Below are 16,697 nucleotides of genomic sequence, written 5' to 3'. Positions count from 1 at the left end.
GCGCCGCTGCAAACCACGGCCGCGCGAAGCTTCTCGGAGCCCGTGCCTGCTCGCGGCACTGACGGCGCCAATAGCGTGTCGAGAGCGCACTCTGGCGGCTTCGGGGGCCGTCGGAATCTCCCACGTCCTGCATGTCATCGCCGACACTGGTTCGAGCGGACGTTATAAATACAAATGCGGGCAGTGGCGGAAATCACTTAGTGTAGCCGTGTTCTTTCTTTTTCGTTGTTGCTTAGATTTTTTTTTTTTCAGTACCGACGTGTCGGTACTTATCAATAACGATGGCGTAATGGAGGCGGTATTTTCATCAAAGATTCGCTCGAGAACTCTTGTAGCCGGACGTGGGCTGTTAAAAGCCTGTTCAAACAATTTTGCTCAGAAGTGCGTGCGTGTACAAGTGATGCTTGCGTGCGTTTCCTTTGCCATGAAACGATTCCTCGCCTCGTTGTGCGTGGTTCTGGAGGGACAATTGACCATCCAGAAAAAGTGTATGCGAATCCAATGGTCGTGAAACTCTATCCGGCAGTGATGCATTAATGTTTGTGGAAATATACCGAACATATACTTTCTCTCACAGCGTCTCTTTCCCGACATAACACTCGCACAACTCTTCCAAACGTACACCACAAAGCCGTGTAAGCGTTCTGTTTTTGTTGAGACACACATGTATCTTTTATCACATCTGATGTGTGAAGGGCATGACGCTTCCCCAAACCGTAAAGGGGCCTGTGAGCATTAGTTCTTTGGTTTTCTTGTCTGCCTCGCTGGCTATACTGGTCACGTCTCACCACGGAGTAAAATAGACAGGAGTGCAGACTCGCCTGATAAGGCGTTCCATGTAGTGTCCAGTGCGAGCGTGATTTCGTGACGAAGGGTGGATTTAATTGTCCTCGTCTGAAGCGATGCAGGCGGCGGTCAGTCGCGACGGCTTGTCTCGAGGTGAGGATGATAAGTCCGCTGCATGCTCACTCAGCAGCCAGCAAATGGAACTGTACGCATATGCTCTGCGTCATTTCCTTCTATATAGATCACTATCATCACTGTGCGTTTGCTTGCCGCTACGTACGATGCGCTCGCCGCTCTATGCGCTTGCTCGCTGCCGCATCGCGCATAACAATGTTGATCGCCTTTCCTTAATAATGACAGCTCCTTCGTGAAGGGAAGAAAGAAAGAAAGAAAGAAAGAAAGAAAGAAAGAAAGAAAGAAAGAAAGAAAGAAAGAAAGAAAGAAAGAAAGAAAGAAAGAAAGAAAGAAAGAAAGAAAGAAAGAAAGAAAGAAATTGCAATGCATTGACTTGCCGGCGTCCGGTACCTTTTACGGTTAATGCGACTTCTCTCCTCGTATGACGTGCTTTTTTTTTCCTTTTTCACTCTCCCCGACGCCCCCTCTGCTATCATTTCGATTTTGTTCACATCTGGCCTTTTCAGCGGCGAAACAACCTTGCTGTGCCGCTTGGCGGGGAGTGGCGTTCACGAACGCTTACTCCTATTGTATGGGAATGGCTGATAGCCCAACGTGCGACTCCTGCAGATGCGAGGAAACCATCGAGCACGTATTGTGCATGTGTCTTCGCTACGGCGTACAACGCCTCGCTCTCATATCAACTTTAAACCGACTGGACTCGAGAGCGTTCTCTGATACAAATATGCTCGGACCGTGGTGACAGCTGTCACAGGCACAAAAGGCGATTCGTGCACTAGTACACTAATTGAAGTGCACCAGTTTGAGACACCGCTTACATCGTCCCTGTGCATCCTCACACGTGCACTTAGCGCTCACTCTCTCCTTCTTTTCCTCCTTTCTATTCCTCCTTTCCCTTTCTCCCAGTGTAAGGTAGCATACCGGACGCTCGTCTGCTTGACCTCTCTGCCTTTTCTCTCCTTGCTTTCGCTTCTCTCTCTCGCCTGTTTGTCGATAGCATCCATGGTCGCGTCTTTTTCCAGTCGCATTTGCAAACGAACAGCGCGCCGCTACAGCTTCGCGTTTCTTGCTTAGTGGCTCTGGTAACTGCGCTGCAAAGCACGAGGTCGCGGTATCAAATCCCGGCCACGGCGGCCGCATTTCGAGGCGGGTGCGAAATGCAAAAAAACGCCTGTGTACTTAGATTTAAGCGCACGGTAAAGAACCCCAGGTGGTCAGAATATTTCCGGAGTCCACCACTACGGCGTGCCACATAATCATATCGTGGTTTTGGCACGTAAAATCCCATAAATTCTTTTTTTTTTCTTGTTTCACGGGACGACACGGGCAGCAAAATTCGGTATGTCTGACTCATTTTTTTGGCACTTATGGCCTCATAAGTACTTCAATATACCCGCCGTGGTTGCTCAGTGGCTATGGTGTTGGGCTGCTGAGCACGAGGTCGCGGGATCGAATCCCGGCCACGGCGGCCGCATTTCGATGGGGGCGAAATGCGAGAAACACTCGTGTGCTTATATTTAGGTGCACGTTAAAGAACCCCAGGTGGTCAAAATTTCCGGAGTCCTCCACTACGGCGTGCCTCATAATCATAAAGTGGTTCTGGCACGTAAAACCCCATAATTTAATTTTTTTAAGTACTTCGACGTGATCCTACGACGTGATCAATGCCTTCATACCCTCGACGTGATCAATGCGTGCCTTCACCGCAAGGCGGCGTGAAATTTTATTACCCGCACAAGAGCGAAAAAGACAAAGCTGCCTCGGAAAGCGAAGGAAAAGAGGGGAGGCAAGCGGACGGGGGAACGTTGGGCGCGTTTTAGCTCTTGGACGGCAGTTGCCCGCAGCACATGCATTGCAAGATAGGCAAGACTGCGCTCCAGCCACATGTCGCTCAGTCATGCGAGAGAGTGAGCACCTCTCTTTGCCCGAGTACCGGCAAATGTGTTATACTTAATGATGTCATGACTACGACAAAAGAAAAAGCGCGCATTTCGCACGAAACGCTGTCTTAATACCAAACACTCATGCATTGTGGCTATCCAGAAGCCAGGCTCGCAAAGCCTTTCGTAGTCATCGGCGTGCAGCCACCGCTAAAATGTCCATTATCGTGACTGGCCGCCTGTTAGGAACAGCTGCAAACGTGCGAATGGCTTGGTGAACACTGAGTATACACGTTCCTCGGGATGTTGACAGCCAATGGCACGGAGCTAGAGGCGTGCTGACTCACCTGACAACGCAGTCCCACTATAATGTACTGCGGTTTCAAGCCTCGCGGAGCAACGCATGGACAGTGTTACCAGCCACTAGCAACAGCATCGCGGTGCGGCACATGTGCCAAGGGGGTCCCATGGAAAGGGGGTTGCCCTCTCGCAACACTGACACTGCGAACTTTCAGCGCTACGACAGGGTTATCAGGGCTATCACGCTTTCTTTCTTCAGGTCCGTATTACAAGCACTCGTTCTCACTCGCAGCCAGGTCGTTGTTCCTTGCTGCACCCTGCGACTATGGCGGCGTCCACATTCAGCACCAACAACTATAGTAAGTAAAAGGGGGAAAGCCCGTTTAAGACGAGCGATAGAGAACAACACCGCCGAAAATCTGGGAGCTGAGCGTTTACGTTATATACTTGCCGACGGCAAATGTAATGTAAGGATATATAGGCAAGTCGAATATCTATTCAGGAATCTATACGCCCCTTCGGTACCGCATCTGAAATGAACGTTAATTGTCGACGTTCGTGGAGGGTTCAGCGAGCGCTCGTCTATTCACGCATGCATGGAGAAGTCAGGTCATCGTAACTGCAAGACACACCTGGACCAGGGAGCAGCAAAATCGGACAATAATCACCTCAACTTTAACGTCCGCTACAAAAGTGGCATATAGTAGGTTACGGCGATCCGGTGCCTTCAAAAGCTCGTGAAAGCCACTTCCACGCGCCCTGCTACGCGAACTCGCATTTGATTCGGCGCAAAGCGGAGAGCGATAAAAGGATATCTATTATAGGGTGAGTCACAATCCGGCATGTCACATCCGGCAATCTATAACGCATGTCATCGCGCGGAAAGCTGAAAGTAATTTGAGCAAAATTGCACACATCCGAGAGAAAAGAAAGGAGCGACGCATAAATCAACAAGCACGAGGACAGCCGCACGTGCAGGCTCCGTGTGTCCTTGATTCCAGGAACTGATGGGAGCTCGCGTGGCCAGTCACGGAACAGGTAACGTGTTCCGATCGTGGCAGTCGGCGCCGACACCAGCTTCCAGGAGATGAGGACTGGCGACAGTCGTGACGGGCGAAGAAACGGCCTGCCTCTTCGAGTGCATTCGCCCTAGGATCGCGGTCAGGATCACGACCACTACGGCAAACGCGAGCTCGAGCACGACGAGAGCCGTGACGCAGAATGCCAGCGAGTGGCCGCTGGGCATGTTGACGGTGTAGCTTTTCAGGAGGGAGCGCACGCCGGTGCTGTTGAAGGCCGACGCGGGACCGGAGGTGGGCGAATGGTCGCCGCTCTTGTCGGGGCCGACGCACACGGTGGAATGCTGCCCCTTCCGGCTGCGATCGTGGCTCTTCGTGTTTGACGCGATCGTAGAACGCCTGGCGGGCGGGCCTGCTGCCGCAGCTTGTGATGGTCCGGACGCCATGGAAGATGCCACCGATATCTTTCTGCTTCCCATGTCCATTTTCGGTTTGGGCGCCATCTTCCTGAACTGATAGCATAAGAGGGGTGCAGGAAGGAAGGAGGAATTGTTAGAACCCATAAGAGTCGACAATTTGTAAGCGGCTAGCTCTGTCGCAAAAATTACGTGAGAAAGGCGCCCTCTCATGCGCAGATAGACTCGATGTTACCTTACGATGGTGCACACACACACACACACACACACACACACACACACACACACACACACACACACACACATATATATATATATATATATATATATATATATATATATATATATATATATATATATATATATATATATATATATATATATATATGAGTCTCTCACCGCATCTTTGAGCGCCAATAAGGAAGGTCGAAGTTTGGTCAGCGTCCTCGGATCGTTGGGTACCGCGCTGTCCTTGGCAGGACGCGGCTTGGGCAGACTTTCAGCATTTCTCACTTTGGCGCCTTCCTTCGCTTCAGTGACCTGCAGGCCCCAAGCAGCATCACAGAAGTCAAGACGAACAAAAGCATTAAATTTAACCACTCAGTTTTTGTAAGGCATATGCCGGCAAGAAAATGCTTTCTTTTCACTATACTGCAGGTACTCCAGGTTTCAAACAGGTCTGCAAGAAACACCTGAACAAAAAGCGTAGGATTATCATTAACAATTGTGACGGTTGTGCAAGGTAGTGAAAGGGCGGTCGCCACATGCTTGATGTTGTGGTCTCCCCGCGACGCTCACGGCGCGCACGCTCCGATTCCGCGCGCGCCGGACGACCACCGCGGGTTCGTGCACTCCGAGCCGCCATGCGTGCAGGGCACCGCGCGTCCGCGCCTGCTCCGGCCCGCTCCGTGTGCCGACGCGCAGCTGCGCGCGTACGCGCCCCGCCGGCCCCCAGCTTAGGGGAAGACGAGACCGCGCGCGCAGCAAGGGAGACCCTAGGCAAATCTCTCGAGAAGTCACAAAGAACATTTATTAAGGTTGGACTCAATACAGACACACGGTTTAACATAACGTCCGAATCTGAATCTAATTACACAAAACATGGCCGAATGGTCGCCGGTGGCCGCTAATGGCGCACCGCGACAGATAGAGAACAAAGAAACGAGGAACAAAGAACAAAGAACCCGAGCAGTAAGAAGTTGCCTATCCTTCGGTCAGCGCCTGCCATCGCGCGCCCCACAGCAGAGAAAAGGGAAATAGAAGGAAACGAAAGAAGAACAGACGGGGGCACGATCGGCAGACGCTGCCTCAGGACATCGAGACTACGGAAGAGAAGAGTGCGCGCGCGCCCGCCGAGGCCGGGACCCCAACGAGCCGAAGTAACCATCGGCCGGCGGCGGACAAAGGGGGCCGCCGCCGGCAGAGAGGAACACGTACGCACCTTCACATGCCCCGATGTGGTCTCTCCGGGCCCCCGTCTTGCGAGCGCTTACCCGGAGCGCACGCAAGCAGGGCCCGAATCCTGCCAAAATGTTAGCCAATGGCGAAAGCCTGTTGACCTACGTGTGGGCGGGATGACAGCAGAGCGACAGTGTTTTATGACCCGCTGCCACCCCGTCCAGGCAGGGAGGAGAGGGACACGGAGCCCCCGGCAACACAACGCAATGGCTCCACGCAACCACCGCGAGAGCCCGAAAAACTCCGCGGGAGCCAGAAACCCCGCAATGTATAGAACCGTAGTACAGCGTGACTAACATTATCATTGGAGATGTTACTACTAAATACCACTGCCATTTTTTGCTGCGTCGAAACACAGTTACGTCGTCAGGCACTATTGAAGGAATTGGCTGCGTGAATTACCCTCATGACTGCGCGTTTCCACAGACTTATCTTCCCCAATCAACAACGATTAATGAAGGCATAAAAAAAGATAAGCACGGTATACAATCGTATGATGACTAATTACATTGAAAAAGGTATTATCCTGGCGACTTTATGCACTATCCTAAAGCTACATTCTTACAAGGCAACATTTTTTTTTTTCTATTGAATTCTGCATGGTAAGTTATGATGTTGCACATGAACATCCACACTCAAGTTCCGGAAGCAGATACCCGTTTTTGCACATAGATTTCTATAAGAGCTGAAATTTGGGCGAGTTTGTGATAACGTCCATCAGAGGCAGAAAGTGCCTCGAGCGGCCAGTCGCGCGGCAATTTTGCGTATATTTTTAATATTTGAGTAGATGAATAGAAATGAATAGAATAGACATAGAAGCTGAGAAATTATAATATTTGAGAAGATGAATGATTACTGTGCGTGCACGCATGCGTGCGTGTTCAAACTCGACAAACGAACGAGCTGGACACCCGCTATGCACATAAGTAGTATACATCACAACCACATTATCTCAAAAGACAACTCTTCTCAATAAATTACATTTTTCATCTGTTTCTTTTTAATGCCTATTAGAAAAAGAATAGGCTTCAACCTCCTGCCATTCAAAAGTTACAGAATAACTTCTAGCACTCGCTGTGCTGCTTGAAACCGAATTCGGAAGTTTCGATTTCAAGTTTTCATACATTTGATTGTTTTACACTATATATATATGCCAGTTTACTATTATTGTACGCCCACATCATACTTTAAATAGTACAATAATATTATATAAGTTACCCCCAATTTCTCACAATGTGTGCCGCAACAACCCAGCACATTTGTTGACATCTATTGGGTGGAGTATATACCGACGTTCATGGAACAACGCTTCGCTCCTGCCACGATGCATTGTCTATAAGTATCAGTTTCGAAAGTATAACCGCACTAGAATTATTAACATTCACTGATACATGCATTTTCAGTATTATGGCTTATTATCTCAAGGCATGTGCTTTCGGAAGTTCAGCTTTCGTGAGTGTGTTCGGCATGTCAGGGATAATTGCCCACATACTTATCGGGGACATTTATTCTAGCTCATTGCACAACTCAGGGTGACACCCATATGAATGCCAATAATAATATATGGGGTTTTACGTGCCAAAACCACTTTCTGATTATGAGGCACGCCGTAGTGGGGGACTCCGGAAATTTTGACCACCTGGGGTTCTTTAACGTGCACCTAAATCTAAGTACACGGGTGTTTTCGCATTTCGCCCCCATCGAAATGCGGCCGCCGTGGCCGGGATTCGATCCCGCGACCTCGTGCTCAGCAGCCTAACACCATAGCCACTGAGCAACCGCGGCGGGTATGAATGCCAAATAATTATGGGATATAGCAGTTTGTAAGTTAGGATTGTCAGTGTAAAAGGCAAATATACCATAGTTAAAGAAAAATTTTGACTATAAAAAAATCACAAAATATTTTTCTGAGCTTTAGACGCGTGATGGCATTAAAATTGTCTTCCCAACAAGGGACACGAGTAATAAAGTTTCATTTCCTAATATTCTTTTTCTGCAGTGTGGCATCAAACCTTCTCAACAGTCAAATTTGTGCCGTAGTTGAGGCCGACGATGTCGGGCCTTTACCCTGACTCCTCGTTGAACAACAACAACAAATATCGAATGCAGTGACGACGCTCTTACCATGCCCGTCTTGGTATCTTTCTGGGGCTGGGCACCTTGCTGGGCGTCTTCACACAGCGGCTTTTTTCGCTGCTGGCGACGACGCTTCTTCTTACCCTTCCTGTTCGCGTCTTGTCCTCTATTCTGATCACCGGGTGCTTCCGCCATGCACTTTAGCCGCAGAGTGAAGAGCTGAGGTGGTGGCTAAAAACAGGCGTTGCCGAGTTTGTCGCACTCACAACCGGGGGTGTTGTGCGCGTCGCACCGGTCGAAGAACTGCAGCGACAAAGTTCAGACGTTGCTACCGTCGGTCTTGATGCCTTCTTCGGATGACCAGTAGTTGTTGTTGTTGTTGTAGCCTGTGGCACGTGTGACCAGTACTCCGCAACCGGCGCGGACTATTCTTCTTCTTCTTCTTAAAGAACCCTTAATGACACGCGCCGAAGGTGCCAGTTTAGCTATAAATCCACGAGCTCCAGATACGACAAGTAAAAAAAGAATCGGGTATATCGGGAAAGCAGCTGTATATAGGAATACGTGAAACGCCTTTTTGCGGGCTTCAAAGTGTGTATGGGCACTAGGGTAAAACTTCAACGAGGATTGCGATCCTTCCTAATGCGAAATTTGAGCGCAGCTCTTTACGTGTTTTCGCTTCGCGATGTATTGGCTGGCGCGGACAATCTGTCTCGTGTGGCATGCTGGAAATGGAGCGAAGTGCTCCCTTAACGTTATGCCTAGCATTCTTCGTTCCATCGCTCTTTGTGCGGTCCTTGTTCTCAAGCTTCTTTGTCAGTATCCAAGTTTCGGCCCCATATGTCAGCACCGGTAAATAACTGTACATCTTTCTTTTCAATGATAATGGTAAGCATCCAGTAAGGAGCATGACAGTGTCTGCCGTATGCGCTCCAATCCGTTTTCATTCTTCTGTAAATTTCCTTCTCATGATCAGAGTTCCCTGCGAGTAATCGACCAAGGTAAACGTACTCCTTCACAGACTCTAGAGGCTGACTGGCGATCCTGAACTCTTGTTCCCTTGCCCGGCTATTCATCATTATCTTTGTCTCCTGCATATTAATCTTCAGCCCCACCATTACATTCTTTCTGTTAAGGTCCTCAATCATTTGTTGTAACTCGTTTCCTGTGTTACAGAACAGAAAACTATGATCTGCACATCGAAGGTTGCCGAGATATTCGCCGTTGATCCGCACTCCTAAAACTCCCCAGTTTGAGAGTTTGACTACTACTTTCAAGCACGCAGTGAATACCATTGGAGAGATTGTGTCTCCTTGTCTGTCCCCATTCTTTGTAGTTATATTCCTGCTTTTCTTGTGGAGAATTAAGGTAACTATGGAATATCTAGATATTTTCCAAGATATTTACGTAAGCCTCCTTATTCCTTGATTATAGGTAGTGCGTCTACGACTGCTGGTTTCTCTCATGAATCAAATGCCTTTTCCTTATCTATAAAAGTCAAATAGAGAGGCTTAATGTACTCTGCGGATTTGTCGATTACCTGATTAATGAAATGGACGTGATCCATTGCAGCGTATCCCTTCCTGGCATATATACTGTAAGAAAAGGGACTTCGCGACAGTAGTAGGTGACAATAGAATTTAAGTGACCATGTAAGTGACCAAAATTCGAGCGAATGTTGCCGCCTATGAAGTGTCAAGAAAAGGCGGGACACATTTTACCGCAGTGACACGCCGTCGTGACAGTTTATGCGTCACAGGCACGTGTACGCTCCACCGTGAAGTGTCGCCTAAAATACTTAAGCTCCTGATCTCAGCGTCGAAGCTCAGGGGGAAAAAAAGATGTGATAGCGAAGGTGGCCACTGCGACAACTCGAGTAGCTTGCGATAGACATGTCCACGCTTCCAAGCAACAGGCGATTTGCGTTTCGCGCGGTAGGAAATTGTGCACGTGAAAGCGCAGCCTCGGCGGAGCATATCAGGGTCGTGTGAAAGCCGAGGACGTGCGATTGGGATACTGGTGGGTCAAGTATAGTCTGATCAGAATGAATTAGCCGGTTGAAAAGCGGGCGACATGTAAATTAAAAAGAATACGACAATAGATCGCCGAGGCTGCTTGGACGTCAGCCAGAGGAAGAGGCATGGTCTCTCCTTGCAGGATAGTTCGGTGGCAAAGTTATTGAATCAGCGGCACAGTCAAACCGCCGCTGTGGAATCCAAATACTGGTCTCGCACGCCGAGAGCTGGTATTAGCCTTGATGGACCCGGAGATGGCAGCCCTCTTATGCCTGTCAAGCAGCAGCGTGGTCAGCAGCAGGACCAGTCCAGCTGCCAGGCCCAGAATGACGAGAGCGGTGATGAGGTAGGCGTACGACTCGCCGCTGGTTGTCCCGACGTCGCTGTGTCCAGGACGGCTGTTCGTGGCCGTCACGTGACCGGAAGTGCGGTATTCGCTCTTCTCGGCCGTCTCGCGACTCTTGTCGGAAACCTTGTCCGCCAAGCTTACGGGGGGCTTCGACTGCAGCGCCGACGAAGCTGATGACGGTCCAGCCAACGTGGATGAAGCTGCCAACGCATTTCCGCTCCCGGGAATCATTGTGGGCTGGTGCGCAATCTTTCTGAACTGCGAACGTGAGAATAATTAGTGGGCGGAGATATTCAGCGCCTCACTTTGTCGCGATAATCGAGGAGAAAGTAACGCTCGCACGTGAACACCTGGGCTGCAACTGTTATCCGCATAAATTAAAAAGGCACTTTCTAGCTTTAGTGTACACGTATATGCACCAGCAGTGTTGCTCTGCTGTTTGCCTTCAAATGTTTAGCCAACTGCCCCCGCTCCGTTAGAATGCATTTAAAAACAACCGCACCAACTCATTAGCTCATCATCATCATCATCAGCCTGGTTACGCCCACTGCAGGGCAAAGGCCTCTCCCATATTTCTCCAACAACCCCGGTCATGTACTAATTGTGGCCACGCCGTCCCTGCAAACTTCTTAATCTCATCCGCCCACCTAACTTTCTGCCGCCCCCTGCTACGCTTCCCTTCCCTTGGAATCCAGACCGTAACCCTTAATGACCATCGGTTATCTTCCCTCCTCATTACATGTCCTGCCCATGCCCATTTCTTTTTCTTGATTTCAACTAAGATGTCATTAACTCGCGTTTGTTCCCTGACCCAATCTGCTCTTTCCTTATCCCTTAACGTTACACCTATCATTCTTCTTTCCATAGCTCGTTGCGTCGTCCTCAATTTGAGTAGAACTCTTTTCGTAAGCCTCCAGGTTTCTGCCCCGTAGGTGAGTACTGGTAAGACACAGCTGTTATATACTTTTCTCTTGAGGGATAATGGCAACCTGCTGTTCATGATCTGAGAATGCCTGCCAAACGCACCCCAGCCCATTCTTATTCTCCTAATTATTTCCGTCTCATGATCCGGATCCGCCGTAACTACATGCCCCAAGTAGGTGTATTCCCTTACGACTTCCAGTGCCTCGCTGCCTATTGTAAATTGCTGTTGTCTTCCGAGACTGTTAAACATTACTTTAGTTTTCTGCAGTATAATTTTTAGACCCACTCTTCTGCTTTGCCTCTCCAGGTCAGTGAGCATGCATTGCAATTGGTCCCCTGAGTTACTAAGCAAGGCAATATCATCAGCGAATCGCAAGTTACTAAGGTACTCTCCATTAACTTTTATCCCCAATTCTTCCCAATCCAGGTCTCTGAATACCTCCTGTAAACATGCTGTGAATAGCATTGGAGAGATCGTATCTCCCTGCCTGACGCCTTTCTTTATTGGGATTTTGTTGCTTGCTTTATGGAGGACTATGGTGGCTGTGGAGCCGCTATAGATATCTTTCAGTATTTTTACATACGGCTCGTCTACACCCTGATTCCGTAATGCCTCCATGACTGCTGAGGTTTCGACAGAATCAAACGCTTTCTCGTAATCAATGAAGGCTATATATAAGGGTTGGTTATATTCCGCACATTTCTCTATTACCTGATTGATAGTGTGAATATGATCTATTGTTGAGTAGCCTTTACGGAATCCTGCCTGGTCCTTTGCTTGACAGAAGTCTAAGGTGTTCCTGATTCTATTTGCGATTACCTTAGTAAATAGTTTGTAGGCAACGGACAGTAAGCTGATCGGTCTATAATTTTTCAAGTCTTTGGCGTCTCCTTTCTTATGAATTAGGATTATGTTAGCGTTTTTCCAAGATTCCGGTACACTCGAGGTCATGAGGCATTGCGTATACAGGGTGGCCAGTTTCTCTAGAACAATCTGTCCACCATCCTTCAACAAATCTGCTGTTACCTGATCCACCCCAGCTGCCTTCCCCCTTTGCATATCTCCCAAGGCTTTCTTTACTTCTTCCGGCGTTACCTTTGGGACTTCGAATTCCTCTATACTATTTTCCCTTCCATTGTCGTCGTGGGTGCCACTGGTACTATATAAATCTCTATAGAACTCCTCAGCCACCTGAACTATCTCATCCATATTAGTAATGATATTGCCAGCTTTGTCTCTTAACGCATACATCTGATTCTTGCCGATTCCTAGTTTCTTCTTCACTGTTTTTAGGCTTCCTCCGTTCCTGAGAGCATGTTCAATTCTATCCATATTATACTTCCTTATGTCAGCTGTCTTACGCTTGTTGATTAACTTCGAAAGTTCTGCCAGTTATATTCTAGCTGTAGTGTTAGAGGCTTTCATGCATTGGCGTTTCTTGATCAGATCTTTCGTCTCCTGCGATAGTTTGCTGGTACCCTGCCTAATGGAGCTCCCACGGACTTCCAGTGCACACTCCTTAATGATGCCCACAAGATTGTCGTTCATTGTTTCAACACTAAGGTCCTCTTCCTGAGTTAAAGCTGAATACCTGTTCTGTAGCTTGATCTGGAATTCTTCTATTTTCCCTCTTACCGCCAACTCATTAATCGGCTTCTTGTGTACTAGTTTCTTCCGTTCCCTCCTCAGGTCTAGGCTAATTCGAGTTCTTACCATCCTGTGGTCACTGCAGCGCACTTTGCCGAGAGAGAGAGAGAGAGAGAGGGCTCTTTATTAGAAAAACAGAGAATTTTGCCTGCGCGTATATAACCGCTGGCATGCTACTCTGTATAGGGATGGGGAATGGGATTAAAAGATTCCAGATAAGAGTGGGAGAAAGAAAAAAGGATAAAAATAAATATGAAATGTCCGACTGGACCTGATACTAATTTTTACAGGTGACATGGCGGGTAAATTTAGGCTTTTGTAGATATATTTTTAGACTTTGCCGAGCACGTCCACATCTTGTATGATGCCAGGGTTACCGCAGAGTATGAAGTCTATTTCATTTCTAGTCTCGCCGTTCGGGCTCCTCCACGTCCACTTTCGGCTATCCCGCTTGCGGAAGAAGGTATTCATTATCCTCATATTATTCTGTTCCGCAAACTCTATTAATAACTCTCCCCTGCTATTCCTAGCGCCTATTCCATAATCCCCCACTGCCTTGTCTCCAGCCTGCTTCTTGCCTACCTTGGCATTAAAGTCGCCCATTAGTATAGTGTATTTAGTTTTCACTCTACCCATCGCCGATTCCACGTCTTCATAGAAGCTTTCGACTTCCTGGTCATCATGACTGGATGTAGGGGCGTAGACTTGTATAATCTTCATTTTGTACCTCCTATTAAGTTTCACAACAAGACTTGCCACCCTCTCGTTAATGCTATAGAATTCCTGTATGTTACCAGCTATATTCTTATTAATCAGGAATCCGACTCCTAGTTCTCTTCTCTCCGCTAAGCCCCTGTAGCACAGGACGTGCCCGCTTTTTAGCACTGTATATGCTTCTTTTGGCCTCCTAACTTCACTGAGCCCTATTATATCCCATTTAGTGCCCTCTAATTCCTCCAATAGCACTGCTAGACTCGCCTCACTAGGTAGCGTTCTAGCGTTAAACGTTGCCAGGTTCATATTCCATTGGCGGCCTGTCCGGAGCCAGTGATTCTTAGCACCCTCTGCAGCGTCGCAGGTCTGACCGCCGCCGTGGTCAGTTGCTTCGCAGCTGCTGGGGACTGAGGGCCGGGGTTTGATTGTGTTGTTCATATAGGAGGTTGTGGCCAAGTACTGCACCAGGGTGGCCAATCCTGCTCTGGTGAGGGAGTGCGTTACCGGTTCTGGTCACCGGGATCAGGCCACACTCCAGGCCTGTTTGTGCAATTTTATCAACACGCGGATTTTTTTTAAAATTTTTTTTTTTAATCCGGTGGAAAATTGCCGGCACCGGGATTCGAACCACGGACCTCTTGCACGCGAGGCGGGTGTTCTACCTCTACGCCACCGCTGCAACCCTCAACTCATTAGCTGCAACTCATTAGCTCTTACATGCCAATACTTCTGGAAGCTGAAATTCAACGAAATATTCTGAAGTAGGCAGAGAAGAAAACAGTGCATGCTTCCAGGTTTGCTTCAAAATAAATTTTCACTAGTCGCATCGTTAATAGCTGCAGACGTTTTGTAGTGCGCTGTGTAGGGCAGTGTAATAAATTTATATGCGGAGTACGTTTAGACCTATATATAGCAGGTTCTTAAACGGTGGAACGCTGTGACCGCGTGTTTTTGGAAACTTTGCACATACGTCCATTTGTCTGTTCAGGTTCAAGTTCATGTTATATTTATTATTGACGTTAGTTACATTCGGAGGTTCCAGAGCTATGAAACTGTCAGGGGGACCTTCTAAACCAATAATATATGTATATTATGTGCAAATTACACAATGGTAATACTATTGAATGAATAATACATGCTATGGAATAGCTAGGGAAGCGCAGGGAAGTGAAGAAGTAGGCGCAGGTGGTTCAGGTAATTAGTTACTGTTATCGCTTCTCCTTTAAATGCATGGTTTCTCTAGTCGTTTTGAAAACATAAACCCACCTCTTCTCTGAGCTCCACTAAGGAAGGTCGGTCTTTGGTCAGCTTCATCGTAGTAACCGGCTCATGGGCGGGATTAGCAGGGAGTGACATGGGTAGTACATCTTCATTTCCCAGGTAGAGTTCTGCGTTGTGCGTCACGACCTGCATCATCCAAGAATAATTCATCTTCACGAACGAACATTCTCACGAACTGCGTCGTCCACGAACTGCATTCCCGAACTTCCATTATTAAAGAACGGTGTCGAGAATTCAGCCCCCATGCCTGAATATAGCTCTCAAATGGTTCTGTTCGAGAAACTAACTGCTTATAAATGCAAAAATTTTCGCAGATGACACTGACCGCTAAGTTACGAGCACTGCATCCGTGCGCTACCTTTAGGAATTCTACCTCTTCGCCGTTTTATTAGCCATCGACCTTCCCTCCTACGTATACGCCCAAGAAATGGCATTGCCGAGTCTTCTTTTGAGAAAAGGCGCTTTGTGAGTGGTCCATAAATGATTCCCAAACCTTCGTTGCAAAGAGATAACCTTAATCTTCGTCAGCTGCATCTTATCGGCGGCGGCGCGCAACCTTGGTTTCGCAACAGCGAATGCCGAGGAGGTTCTTGGGTAGCGATGTCGAGTTACATTCTCACGAACTTTTGCAAGGTTCGTTGTGCTTGCGTGTGTTTTTATAATGAGCATGAATGCGGCCGTGGTGACCTCTAGCATGCGCCAACCCGCCACCCCCCCCCCCTTTCATTTCACCTTCCCTGCTTGTGCGAACACTACGACAACTGCTTTTTTTTGTTAGTGTGCACAAACTACAAGCAGGTGAAACAGGCTTTTGTGGCTGGAACTACTGCTTAATTCTTAGCTCGTAAGTGACTCTTAAGGGACCCTTAAGACAACCTTGCTATATTCGATAACAGTGCTACAGTAGAACAAATACGGATAGAACTTATCGCGTCTTTTCTGTTTGTTGCTGCTTTTCTTCACGCTCGTTATGGGGGGGGGGGGGGGGGTGCATCTTTCCCAGTAGCGACGAATGTGCACCGCCAGGTTTAGCTGTCTGATTGCCTTTATACAAGCATTCCCAGCAAGACCGCCCGGCCCTGGACAGGCCAGTAATGACAACGGCAACGCACTAACCGTGGGCTCCTTGCCGCCTTCCTTGGTGCCACCATCCCGGACCACTTCCGTGGGCTTGTGGTGACCACGACGGCGCTTATTCTTCTTCTTCTTCTTCTTGGCCACTTCCTTTGCTTTCTTGTTGCCCTCGACCACTTCGTCCGTGGCTTTGGGCGGCAACGTGAACAGCGCCGGAGGCAACTGCACTCTCGATGGCGGACGGTGGCCCCCCGGCGGCTCGGGTTCGTCGGTTGTGTGCCGGATCACGAAATGTTGCGGCATGTTTGTCGCACTCCTGAAACCGTCCTGTTTGAGAGCGCCTTCTTCAGTGCGGTGGTACAGCATCCTTCGCCTTCTCCTGCTTCTTCTTCTGTGCTCGTGATAACATGCACGTGCCGACGTTTAAAGCGTCAGCGTCGGCGCCAGCTCGCGTCTCATTGTGAAAAAAAGTGTCTGGTATTTATGATGATTGAATGACAGAAAGAACGAAAGACCAGAGGAAGACGAAATGAATGAATGAATGAATGAATGAATGAATGAATGAATGAATGAATGAATGAATGAATGAATGAATGAATGAATGAATGAATGAATGAATGAA

General features: G+C 48.3%; 1 protein-coding gene across 2 annotated transcripts; it reads right to left on the bottom strand.

The window, feature by feature from the left end:
• Positions 1 to 3,699: 3,699 nt before the first annotated feature.
• On the bottom strand, positions 3,700 to 16,466 carry LOC135899603 (uncharacterized). 2 transcript variants are annotated; one of them, XM_065428908.1, is made up of 4 exons: positions 16,118 to 16,466; positions 14,987 to 15,127; positions 4,936 to 5,076; positions 3,700 to 4,632 (listed from the first exon to the last, which is right to left on the bottom strand). In XM_065428908.1, exons 1-4 carry the CDS (start codon positions 16,439 to 16,441, stop codon positions 4,129 to 4,131), a joined length of 1,110 nt encoding a protein of 369 aa, XP_065284980.1. In that variant the 5' UTR covers positions 16,442 to 16,466; the 3' UTR covers positions 3,700 to 4,128. The 2 variants fall into 2 exon arrangements, with proteins under 2 accessions (XP_065284980.1, XP_065284982.1); XM_065428910.1 differs by lacking the exons at positions 3,700 to 4,632; positions 4,936 to 5,076 and adding an exon at positions 9,786 to 10,692.
• Between the last annotated feature and the right edge of the window lie 231 nt (positions 16,467 to 16,697).

The sequence above is a fragment of the Dermacentor albipictus genome, chromosome 4 (genome assembly GCF_038994185.2).
Source record: "Dermacentor albipictus isolate Rhodes 1998 colony chromosome 4, USDA_Dalb.pri_finalv2, whole genome shotgun sequence".
Taxonomy (NCBI): domain Eukaryota; kingdom Metazoa; phylum Arthropoda; class Arachnida; order Ixodida; family Ixodidae; genus Dermacentor; species Dermacentor albipictus.
The sequence above is the reverse complement of the archived record's forward strand: the minus strand, read 5'-3'. Positions and strand labels throughout refer to the sequence as shown.

Excerpts from the sequence above, each read along its gene's own strand:
- LOC135899603 (XM_065428908.1), bottom strand. The coding sequence starts at position 16,441 with ATGCTGTACCACCGCACTGAAGAAGGCGCTCTCAAACAGGACGGTTTC. Across the intron at positions 15,128-16,117 it reads AAGGCGGCAAGGAGCCCACG|GTCGTGACGCACAACGCAGA; the intron begins GTTAGTGCGTTG and ends TGGATGATGCAG. Across the intron at positions 4,633-4,935 it reads TATTGGCGCTCAAAGATGCG|TTCAGGAAGATGGCGCCCAA; the intron begins GTGAGAGACTCA and ends TTATGCTATCAG.